This window comes from Myodes glareolus, chromosome 18 (genome assembly GCF_982192425.1).
Source record: "Myodes glareolus chromosome 18, mMyoGla1.1, whole genome shotgun sequence".
NCBI classification, from domain to species: domain Eukaryota; kingdom Metazoa; phylum Chordata; class Mammalia; order Rodentia; family Cricetidae; genus Myodes; species Myodes glareolus.
In genome coordinates, this window is record NC_142043.1 from 69,380,771 (window position 1) to 69,391,972 (window position 11,202).

At 49.7% G+C, this 11,202-nt stretch overlaps 1 protein-coding gene, 1 long non-coding RNA gene and 1 pseudogene across 4 annotated transcripts; 1 reads left to right on the forward strand and 2 right to left on the reverse strand.

The window, feature by feature from the left end:
- Positions 1 to 896, reverse strand: part of LOC148119214 (butyrophilin subfamily 1 member A1-like) — a 91,768-nt pseudogene extending 90,872 nt beyond the window's left edge.
- Positions 897 to 1,511: 615 nt separating this feature from the next.
- On the reverse strand, positions 1,512 to 5,779 carry LOC148119218 (uncharacterized). Its single transcript, XR_015735510.1, has 2 exons — positions 5,636 to 5,779; positions 1,512 to 5,262 (listed from the first exon to the last, which is right to left on the reverse strand). It is a non-coding gene; the product is annotated as an uncharacterized LOC148119218 (long non-coding RNA).
- Positions 5,734 to 9,940, forward strand: LOC148119219 (H-2 class I histocompatibility antigen, Q10 alpha chain-like). 3 transcript variants are annotated; one of them, XM_087898478.1, is made up of 8 exons: positions 5,735 to 5,862; positions 6,067 to 6,336; positions 6,648 to 6,923; positions 8,474 to 8,749; positions 8,877 to 8,993; positions 9,174 to 9,206; positions 9,355 to 9,402; positions 9,543 to 9,940. In XM_087898478.1, exons 1-8 carry the CDS (start codon positions 5,790 to 5,792, stop codon positions 9,545 to 9,547), a joined length of 1,098 nt encoding a protein of 365 aa, XP_087754604.1. In that variant the 5' UTR covers positions 5,735 to 5,789; the 3' UTR covers positions 9,548 to 9,940. The 3 variants fall into 3 exon arrangements, with proteins under 3 accessions (XP_087754603.1, XP_087754604.1, XP_087754605.1); XM_087898479.1 differs by lacking the exon at positions 9,355 to 9,402; XM_087898477.1 differs by lacking the exons at positions 9,174 to 9,206; positions 9,355 to 9,402; positions 9,543 to 9,940 and having other exon boundaries at positions 5,734 to 5,862; positions 8,877 to 9,167.
- The last annotated feature ends 1,262 nt before the right edge of the window (positions 9,941 to 11,202 follow it).

Genomic DNA, 11,202 nt, shown 5'->3' on the forward strand with positions numbered 1-11,202 from the left:
ACAGATGTGATCCCAGGACTCAGTACAGGGACAGAAGGATGGAGAGGAGAATCCAGATCAGCCTCAGTCGCAGGGAGTGTAAGGCCCTGTGCAGCCAGTAAGAGATTTTATTAACAGTCCTGGCATGCTGGGCAGCCTGTATCTCTCCTACCACAGAGCCTGCCTTGAAGGAATGTGACCACAGACAAAATCCCAGGCCCATGCTCACAGTCATTTCATTCTGAACACCTTCTCCTTCATTCCCATGGGTGTTGGTGTAACACTGTGATATTTGGAGACTGAGTGATGACTAGAAACCTACCCAGGGCCACAGGATCAGAGAGACAAACCCTGTAGGAGTTAGGTCTGCCCCTAAAGACATGGGGAACTCAACAGGAGACCTCCAGACCGGGACATCGCTGGGGGAAGCGCTCCACTGATCTGGGAGAAGTGGAATCTGGGGTTCACTAGAACTTCTACTGAAGAGATCACTCTCCCTTCTCTTGTGTTTCTGATTTTCTCTTGTAGAATCTCTGAGCTGTGGTGCATGTTTGTGAGCTCTGAGTTCTAAGTCTTAGAGGTAGAGAGCATCTAAGAGGCTTGGAAGAACCGTGCATCTCACAGTGGGACCAGAGCCTGAGAGGACCCCTCAGCAGCCTACCACAAGGGTGTGTGAAATGCTAGTCCAGGTTCGGAGAGATGGCTCAGCTGGTTGGGTGCTCTTTCAGAGGATCTAGTTCAGTTCCCAGCATGCTTATTGGGTGTTTTCAACCACCTGTAACTCCAGCTCCAGGGATCCTACGGTGAACATTACATACACAAGGCATAGGCTCACAAAGATACACACACACACACACACACACACACACAGACACACACACACACACACTCAGGAAGTCTCACCTGCATTTCCTCATCCTCTGCTGCCTCCTTGTGGCCAGCATGTGACACAGCAGTTCCCATCTGGGCAACTGCCCCTTGATTCCCTGTTGCACACTTTGCTGAGCTTTGGCAGAGGTGTGACCAGGCCTCCCCTCTCCCTCTCCTCACTCCCATGTCCTCTTCTGCACAGACAGCCTCATTCTGACCCAAACGATCTCCACCCACTCCTCATCCACTCCCCAAAAAGCTCTTCCCTCCCTCCAACCCTCACCTCCCCACCTCTCTCCACAACTCCATCCTGCCCTCCACTGTCTCCTCACCCTGCAGTCCCCTCTCTCCCACAGCTCCCGAAAGGACTGATGGGGAGGAAGGCTGGACACTGTGCTCAGCCTGAGCATCTGTAGGAGGAGACGGTGGTCCAGATGCTGTCCACACCTTACTCTGTGCAACCGTGAATTTGACTTTCCCACAACAGTTTTTACTCTACAAGGGTCAGTAGAATTACTAAATAGAATCATTTCTTTGTCCAGGACAGTTAAATTCTTCTGTGACAACAAACACACATTCTCATCCACTTACATCCTCACAACTCAGTGCTGTCTGGTTGGTAACAAGGCAGCCATATGCACTATACAAATCAGGGAACACCATGGGGTTCCAATAAAACTTTATTTGTGGATACTGACATTTGAATTCCACCTTTTCACATAGCACAAAGCACTGTTGGACATTGGACATTAAACATAAACAGGAGCTCACAGGGACAGAGAAAGTCAAATTCAATTTGTCTCAGTTATTTTTTCAAACCCTCACTTGCAGAAACACAATTATTAATAAACTGACAACATAATAAAAGGGAAATTCTTTTTAAAGTTTATTTATTTACATTTTATGTATGAGTGCTGTCTTAGTTAGGGTTTCTATTGCTGTGGTGAACACCATGACCCAAACACAAGCTGGGGAGGAAAGGGTTTACTAGGCTCACACTTCAGCACTGCTGTTCATCACTGAAGGAAATCAGGACAGAACTCACACAGGAAAGGATCCCAGAGGCAGGAGCTAAGGCAGAGGCCATGGAGGGGAGCTGCTTCCTGACTCAGCCTGCTTTCTTAGAGAACCCAGGACCACCGGCCCAGGGATGACCCTAGCCGCTTTGGATTGGGTCCTCCATCACTAATTGCTAATTGAGAATGTGCCTTACACCTGGATCTCATGGAAGTGTTTCCTAAAATGAGGCTCCTTCCTCTCTGAAGACTCTAGCTTATATCAACCTGACACACAAAACCAGCCAGTGCTGCTGACCCCCGTCAACCTGACACACAAACCATCACTATTCAGCCACAACCCCCTGTTCTTATTCCTCCCCAAGATCTCAATGGAAATCATAAACAATTTTAAAAGTCCAGACTTTACAAATCTAAACATAATAAAAGTTCAGTCTCTTTAGAATATCCAATCTCTTTAAACATTCAAAATCTCTTTTCAAAGTTCAAGTATTTCATCGATGGGATTCTTTAAAAATCAAAAGAAGACCAGATGGTGGTGCATGCCTTTAATCCCAGTACTTGGGAGGTGGAGGCAGGGGTGTCTCTGTGAGTTCAAGGCCAGGCTGGTCTACAAAGCTAGTTCCAGAATAGCTAGGGCTGTTACACAAAGAAACTCTGTCTTCAAAAAGGAGATAGATAGATAGAGAGATGATAGATAGATAGATAGATAGATAGATAGATAGATAGATAGATAGATAGATAGATAATTAAATACCTTCTCCAAGAGGGAAGAGCCTGGGCACTGTCCCATTCTAATCCAAGCAAAGCCAAACTCAACAGTGGAAAAACTCACTGTCGAATTGTCTGGGACTCACTCACGACCTTCTGGACCCCTGCAAAGGGCTCTGGTCTCCTCTTCAGCTCTGCCCTCTGCAGCTCACACAGCTCCTCTTCCAGGCTCCGGCTGCTCCACTCCACTGCTGCTGCTGTTCTTGGTGGTATCCATGGTACTGGCATCTCCAAAACACTGGGCTGCACTTTCACCAATAGCCTCTCGTTGGGTCTCACGGTGCCAAGCCTCAAATCCTTGTCATGAGCCCTTCAGTCCTGGGCCTTCAACTGCCAAGAGGCTGCACCCTCACCAATGGCCTCCCTTGGCCTCTCACAGTGCCAAGCCTCACCTGCTCTCCATGACCCTTTCATGCCCTCAAAACCAGCACCACCTAGGTGACGCTCACGTGTTACCAAATCTGCATCGGGACTGTTTGCACAGCTGGCAGTTGATAAAAAGCAGGAATCAGTTTTGAGAGAACAATGCCCATATTCCCAAATAGTGTATATAAATGTTTGTTTACATTTAAAGGGGGATATGCTACAGAGATGGATACTCTGCATTGCTGTGGATCTTGCTGTATCGATACAAATTTAAGGTCAATTTTGTTACATTTCTGCTCTTTGTTAAGTTATTGTGTTTGTATAGCTCATTTAAAAATGTAATGTATAATTAAGACATATAGGTTAGTAGATAATCATCTATTATAGTCAAGCTGGTAGTCATATTAGTTAGGTTTTTCTAAATGTATAGAGATAAATTTCAGTTAGATAGGCATTTTTCAAATCTTTCAGAGACCTTCAGAATATGGCATTTGAAATGTTGTAAGAGCTTAGGACTTTTCATGACAATGAGACACATCTGCACTTGGAAGCACCAAAAGCTTCAAGAGGAAGATTGGCACCAAAGAGGCTCCATATGGAGTTTGTTAATCATTCGGGCAAGAGATTGCTCTTGTCTGGACTGCTTGATGCTATTCTGAATGAACTGGACATGCAGGACCCACAGAAAAGTGACTGCTAAAGCTGCCTAAAGCAGGTGACAGTCCTTCGGGGTTCCTGCTTCATGAAAGAGTCTGCCAGACATTCTGCAGGACACTGAAGAAAGTGACTGACAAACTGCTAATACAGGCAAAGCTGTCTTTGAAATTTCCTGCTTCATGGAAAAGTCTGCCAGATACTATGGGCCTGTAAGCTGAAGATGGGTACCCCAGTGATACAAAAGAACTTTGGGTGACTTTGTCCAGGCGTGAGATGTCTCTGTCAATTCTACAGTTTTGGAAGTTGCTTACAATGCACTTCCTGTTACTTAGGTAATATTATCTCTTTAATGGAGTTGAAGAATAAATAGTCATAATTATAGTTTTCCTTAGTTATAAAAGACAAAGTAGATATAAATATTATAACTGTAATTCTTGCTTGATAACTGTTTGATATGTATAATTTTACTATGTTAAAGTTAAAAACTTCCTTTTTATTTAAACAGAAAAAGGGAAATGTGTTGTGAGAAAGTCCTTTTGTCTATGTGTTGCTTTTATTGGTTAATGAATAAAGAAACTGCTTTGGCCTATAGAAAGCAGAACTTAGCTAGGCAGGGAAAACTAAACTGAATGCTGGGAGGAAAAAAGGCAGAGTTTGGAGAAGCCATGGAGCTGCCGCCAGAGACAGACATACTGAAACTCTGCCAGTAAGGCAAAGTCACATGGCAATACACAGATTAATGGAGACGGCTTAGTTTAGGATATAAAAGTTAGCCAGAAATACACTTAAGTTATTGGCCAAACAGTATTGCACATAATTTGGTTTCTGTGTGATTATTTCGGGAGTCTGGGTGGCTGAGAAACAAACAAGCAGCCTCCATACAGCAAAGACTGATGCTCAGAATCTCACCTGTAAACAGAGACTTTGCCTCTTCACTCAGGATCCTGTCTTCACAGCCTGTGCTTACACTCAGATTCCTAGTGTTTCTTCCCAGATGATCATCTGTGGTTCCAGGTGCTTGTGTTTTACACGGATCTTCATTCCATAGTCCTGAGATTGTCCGTGTGGACCTGGTTCATTGTCTCAGCACAGTAGACCCCTTCTCCATGGGAAGAGACCCCTGTGGAGCCAAAAACAGCAGGACACTGACCCTGTCTACACTCCACATTTCCTTGTGTGTACACACTTCCATGGTGCAGTTGCTTTAGGGAATAAACCACAGTAAGTAAGAATTAAGAGTAACTAAATATAAAACATAATAAAATGATAGTGTGGTAGAAGTTACATAATATGTGCCCCCCCCCCACCTTCGATCTCACTTTATGAGATGATGAGATGAGGGAGACAATTGTCACAGACTTGTGGGACCCTGGATCTGATAACAGTTCCTCAGTCATGTACAGTGTGGATTCATGTACAGTGGTAATTCTCATGGCACAGTACACACTGGGGATTCTAGGTTGCATACGGTTCAGTAGTGTGGAGAAAAATTAAATTTATTAATTTTTTGTTTCTCCGGATTTTTTTACTTGATGTTTTTTCAAATCGCAGCCACACATAACTGCAGTAGAAAGTGAAAGCAGAGGTGAGCAGGGCCTCCTTCCTGCAGGGAGAGTCACATAGGACACAGTGTGTCAAAAGTGCTTAATGAGAGCTGTAAAACCCCAGTCACCTCCCCATGCAGGTGTCCACAGCAGCCCCGCACCCTCCAGGACTCCGACAGCACCTGTTTCCGTGAGCATTCACTTTAAGTGCTGTGTGTATTTTACCTGGAGTCTTCATGCTCTTAGGATTCATCCTGACTAACCTGAGGAGCAGTTGGCCTTAGGCGGCTCAGAGACACCATGACACACAGTGCTCCATTCCGCAGCACAGGGCTCAGACAAAGTCTTAGTCCCCAGGCTGGTGAGGTCTGGGTGGGGACGCCCAGGGCTGGGGATTCCCCTGTCCCCAGTTTCACTTCTCCAGCTCCTAACCTGGGTCAGGTCCTTCTGCCCGGACACTGATGACAACTGGGCGGTTCTCACCCCCATTGGGTGACGGGATCCCGGGGAACCAACCAGCGTCGCCGCGGAAACCGGTTATAAAGTCCACGCAGACCGCGGAACACAGAGTCGTCCCCAATCCCAGATGAGGGCGATGGCTCCGCGCACGCTGCTCCTGCTGCTGGCGGCCGCCCTGGCCCCGACCCAGACCCGCGCCGGTGAGTGTGGGGTCGGGAGGGAAACGGGCTCTGCGGGGAGGGCGGGGGCGGCACCGGGGAAGCCGCGTCCCCGCGTGGCCCAGCCGGACCCTCCCGCCCCTTCCCCACCCGCGTCCCGAGCCTCGCGCCCTCTCCCCTCCCGGCCCGCGCTACTTCCCGGGGTCCCGGGAGCAGGGTCGGGGTCTCACCGTGCGCCGCTCTCAGGTTCTCACTCCATGCGATATTTCTACACCGCCGTGTCCCCGCCCGGCCTCGGGGAGCCCCGGTTCATCGCCGTCGGCTACGTGGACGACACGCAGTTCGTGCGCTACGACAGCGACGCGAAGACTCCGAAGGCAGAGCAGCGGGCGCCGTGGATGAAGCAGGTGGAGCCGGAGTATTGGGAGGAGCAGACACTGAGAGCCAAGAACACCGAGCAGATTTTCCGAGTGAACCTGAAGAACCTGCTCGGCTACTACAACCAGAGCGAGGGCGGTGAGTGACCGCGGTCGTGGGTAGCGACCCCTCCACGTCCCCACGCACGGGCCGGAGTCGCCCCGGGTCCCAGGTCCGAGGTTCGGGAAGAGAGCGGGGAAAGGACCCGGTTTCCCTTTCGGTTTAGAGTCCGCGGGTGGGCGGGGCCGCGGGAGGGGGTTAACGGGGGCGGGGAAGGTGGGCGGGGCTGACCTCAGGGGGCCAGGTCGTGGGGGCTCCGACGGCTGTTGCGGGGCTGACCTGGGTGGGCGGGGACGCGGTTGACCCCGGGGCCGAACAGGAGGTCGGGGCTGACCGCGGGGTCCCCGCAGGCTCTCACACCATCCAGGAGATGTACGGCTGTGAGGTGGGGTCGGACTGGAGCCTCCTCCGCGGATATGAACAGCGCGCCTACGACGGCCACGATTACATCGCCCTGAACGAGGACCTGACGACCTGGACGGCGGCGGACACGGCGGCGCAGATCACCCGGCGCAAGTGGGAGCAGGCTGGTGTTGCAGAGATATACAAGGCCTACCTGGAGGACGAGTGCGTACAGTGGCTGCGCAGACACCTGGAGAACGGGAAGGACGCGCTGCTGCGCACAGGTGCGGGGGGGGGGGGGGGGGCAACTCCTCCCTCTGCCCTCGGGCTGGGCTCAGTCCCGGGGAAGAAGAAACCCTCACTGGGGTCATGCCCCTGTCTCTGAGGCCAGACAGGGTTCCTGGGTCTCCTGATCCAGCATGGCAGGGACTGCACTGACCTCCCAGGGCTCAGCCTTCTCCCTGCACAGTTCCACATCTGTCTCAGGAGGGAGGAGAGAGGATCCCGACATCACCAACAGTGGCTCCTTCAGTCAGCAGCCTCTGTCAGCCATGGCCTCTCCCAGGCCGGGTTCTCTGCCCACGCCCAGTGTGTGTGGACACTGAGTCCTGTCACCTGAGTGGTGTGTCAGCCCTTACACACCAGGACCGGAGTTTCCTTCATCTGATGGGAGACATGGGCTCCCCTACCCTAGGCTGCTTCCGCAGTTTCTAGAACTTTCCAAAGAATAAATTCTCCCAGATTCCTCTGCGTGAGGTTTGCATCGCTCCCACACCCCAATTCTATCTAACCCTAGATACAATTATGGGGTGCCCTAGACAAACACTAAATTGTGAGTGGGTTTTTTCTTTCTTTCTTTTATTTTCTTCTCTTCCTTTCTCTCTCTCTCTTTCTTCTTGTAATCATTTTGCTTAAAGTTTTCCTTCCTCACTGAGATGGTATTCCTTCTCTCCCTCCCCTGTGTTATCATGTGTATCAGTCTCCATAGGTGACATGGGGACTGATACTCTGGATAATTACACAAATCAGGGTTCCCTTTAAATGAAAAAGATTCCTGGGAGTTTAGACTATTTTTTGCCAGAATTAAGCATTCAGAGCCCTCCTGCCCTCCCTCAGCCCCACCAAGTCACAGTGTTGCCCTAGTGAATTAGGAATTGAACTTCCTCAGAGACAGGGTCTTCTGCAACTCCAGACTGGAGTGACAGGGAAGATCCACACACCCTGTGAGCACCACTGTGTCCTAGTGACAGCTGCACTGGGCTCCACAGGACACTTCAGGGATCCTGAGTGACAATACCTGGTATCTTGTCCCCCCAGAGGTAGGGGTTAGGAAGTCATTTTCTCTGGCCGAGTATCACAGGTTCACCACAATTGTTCCACACAGTTTGATGATGGCTGTTCACTTGGATTCACAGTTGAACTGGTCAGCAAGATGGACACAGTGCCTGTTCCCCAATGGTGGCAGCAGAAGTTGGTGGCAACCTTCATGTAACCCGATCATCTTAATTTCTTATTCCTATATGAATTTAATCACATATATAAATCAAATATTTTTCCATTCCTTCATACTTTTACTACATAATGTATGCTACAGAACATCACATAAGGAAGACCATTGACCTCCTGGCTCATATAGATTCCCTCCTAGTTTCTAGGCCCCTCAGGAAAATGTGCAGTTGTGTGATGAGGGGACCAGCTCTACCTGCAGGTCACTAGTGTGATGACAGAAGTGTTCAAACTGTCACATAGTTCAGTGTCATCATTGATGTAACTTTGTCTTTGCAGATTTCAGTTTATCTTGTTATTTGTGGGATTTCTTAAATCTTCCACACAGATCCCCCAAAGGCACATGTGACCCATCATCCTGGACCTAAAGGTGATGTCACCCTGAGGTGCTGGGCCTTGGATTTCTACCCTGCCTTCATCACCCTGACCTGGCAGAGGGAGGAGGAAGAACAGACTCAGGACATGGAGCTGGTGGAGACCAGACCTTCTGGGGATGGAACCTTCCAGAAGTGGGCATCTCTGGTGGTGCCTTCTGGGGAGGAGCACAAATACACATGCCATGTGCACCATGAGGGGCTGCCTGAGCCCCTCACCCTGAGATGGGGTAAGGAGGGAGTGGGTGCAGAGCTGGGGTCAGGAAAAGCTGGAGCCTTCTGCAGACCCTGAGCAGGGTCAGGGCTGAGAGCTGGGGTCATGACCCTCACCTTCCCTTCCTGTCCTTCCCTTCCCAGAGCCTCAGTCCACGGTCCACAACATGGCAGTCATTGCTGGCGTGGTTCTCCTTGGAGCTCTGGTCATTGTGGCTGTGGTGGCTGTGGTGGCTGTTGTGAGGAAGAGGAGAAAAACAGGTAGGAAAGGGCAGGGTCTGAGTTCTCTCTCAGCCCCTTTTAGAAGTGTGCTCTACCTCATTAATGAGAAACACATCCACACCCTCATTGCTGCTGTCTCTACCCTGGGTCTGCTGTCAGTTCTGGAAACTTCCTAGGGTTGGGGACTTCCCTTATCTCTCACAGTTTTTCTTCTCACAGGTGGAAAAGGAGGGAACTATGCTCCAGCTCCAGGTAAGAGTAGTGGGCAGGATTGTCCCTGAGGCCTGTGGGGTGAAGCTGGCATATTTGGGGAGCTCTGGCAATACATAATAACTCCTCCAGCAAATCTTCTAGGGGCCAAATTTTTACCTTCCCATGAATACATATATTTTTACCCCAGGCAGGGACAGTTCCCAGAGCTCCGATGTGTCTCTCCCAGACTGTAAAGGTGACTCTCTGAGACTTGACTTGGGGAGGGGCAGAGTGGACATGATTGGGTTTCTGAGACTCCCAGAATCACCTTTGAGTGAGTGGTGGGTTGTTGGGATGTTGTCTTCACGGTGATTGTTCATGACTCTTGTTCTGTAGCGTGAAGACAGCTGCCTGGTGTGGATGGAGTGACAGACGATGTGTTCAGGTCTCTCCTGTGACATCCAGAGCCCCTCAGTTCACTCTCAGCAATAGTGTTTGATGTTCCCTGTAATCCCATGGGCTCAATGTGAAGAACTGGGGAGCCCAGTCCACGCTGCACACCAGAACCCTGTCCCTGCACTGCCCTGTTCCCTTCCACAGCCAACCCTTCTGTCTATCCTCTGTCCTCTAGGCTGTCCTGAGCTGCAGCCCCAACTTCCCTACTGAAAATAAGAATCTGAACTTGATCTTGATTGTTAATGTCCTTGATCTCAAAGGTTGGTTAACAGTAAAATTAAAGGATTGAGATAGGGTTTATGGAGGAAATAAATGGCATCATGGAGAACCTCCCAGAATCTGTATTCACAATGCTGTGTGCATCTGGTGGGACAGGATGAAGCTGTGGGAGCTGAGTGAGAACAGGACTGTGCCCAGGTGGAGCTCAGTCTGTTGGTGGCTTGAGAAGGTCACTCATCAACTCTGTCCCCTCCTGGCTCTGTTCTCTTCATCACTTAGAACCACATGATGACACCTGTGATCACAGGGACACTGGGATGGCCAGAGCCTCGACCTGTCCCCAGGATTATGAGCCATCAGGGCTGCTGCGACAGTCAGGGCTGCTGTCCTGGCTGTGACTCTTCCCCCTGTCTTCTCTGTTAATTTCTTGTCTTTTTAGATAGTATGGAGGACTATACCTGTTCTTGTTCCTGTGAGTGGTGTCTGCCTCATTATCCTGGGGGGTCCCTGAGTGGCAGCAGTAGGAGGTGTTTTCATCCCTGTCCCCTCCAAGTCCAACTAGGCCCCCGCACTCAGGAGCCTGTGGGCTGAGGAGATGAGCTTCAGTCTCCTGAGCTCCTGTCTCCCCTCAGGCCCCTCCCAGGAGGTTCTCTCCTTCTTTCCCATCTATCAGAATCTAACCCAGGTTGTAGGATGGGCAGAGAGGAGGGATCCCCAGGGTCTCATCTCAGATCTGTCCTGTGTTCTGCCCAAGGTCCCCTCTCCCTTTCTGCCTCTGGGAATCCTGGTCCTCTCCCCAGTGGAGACTCGAGGATTTACAGGCTGAATCTACTTTAGATTTATGTTTATTAAAAAATTTGATCCAGGGACTGAACAGATGATTCAGGGTTTGAGAGCACTTGCTGCTCTTGCAGAGGACCCAGGTTCAGATCCCAGCACCCACCTGATGGCTCATAACCATCCTTAACTCCTGTTGCATGACATCCAATGCCCCTGTGGACACCATGCAGATTCGTGGTGCAAGCACTACTAGAAAAAAAAAACAAAAGCAAAAAACAAAAAACAAAAAACACTCATAGATGCAAATTTCATAAATTAAAATAAAAATATTGTGGGAACACCAGAAAGAAAATTCCTTCATCCCCTGCTCCAGGTTCCGGCCTCTGCAGTTTCCTATTCTAATTTTGTGACTTTGAGTCAGGGGCTCCGGGAGCCTTAGCAGAGATGTCTGAGGACCAAGAAGGTGATGATCTCCTTTATGATGCTGCCATCTGTGTCTTGTAAGGGATGATGGCTTCCAGTGCTGACCACAGCAAACATTCATACCCAAGAAATATTTGAGGAATGAAGGAAAATGAAATATAAGAGTGCTTGTCAAAGA

What these genes read in the sequence shown, in the direction of transcription:
- LOC148119219 (XM_087898477.1), top strand. Translation starts at nt 5,790, where the DNA reads ATGAGGGCGATGGCTCCGCGCACGCTGCTCCTGCTGCTGGCGGCCGCC. An exon ending in CCCGACCCAGACCCGCGCCG is followed by an intron (nt 5,863 to 6,066) that starts GTGAGTGTGGGG and finishes CGCCGCTCTCAG; the next exon opens with GTTCTCACTCCATGCGATAT. An exon ending in GGACGCGCTGCTGCGCACAG is followed by an intron (nt 6,924 to 8,473) that starts GTGCGGGGGGGG and finishes TCTTCCACACAG; the next exon opens with ATCCCCCAAAGGCACATGTG.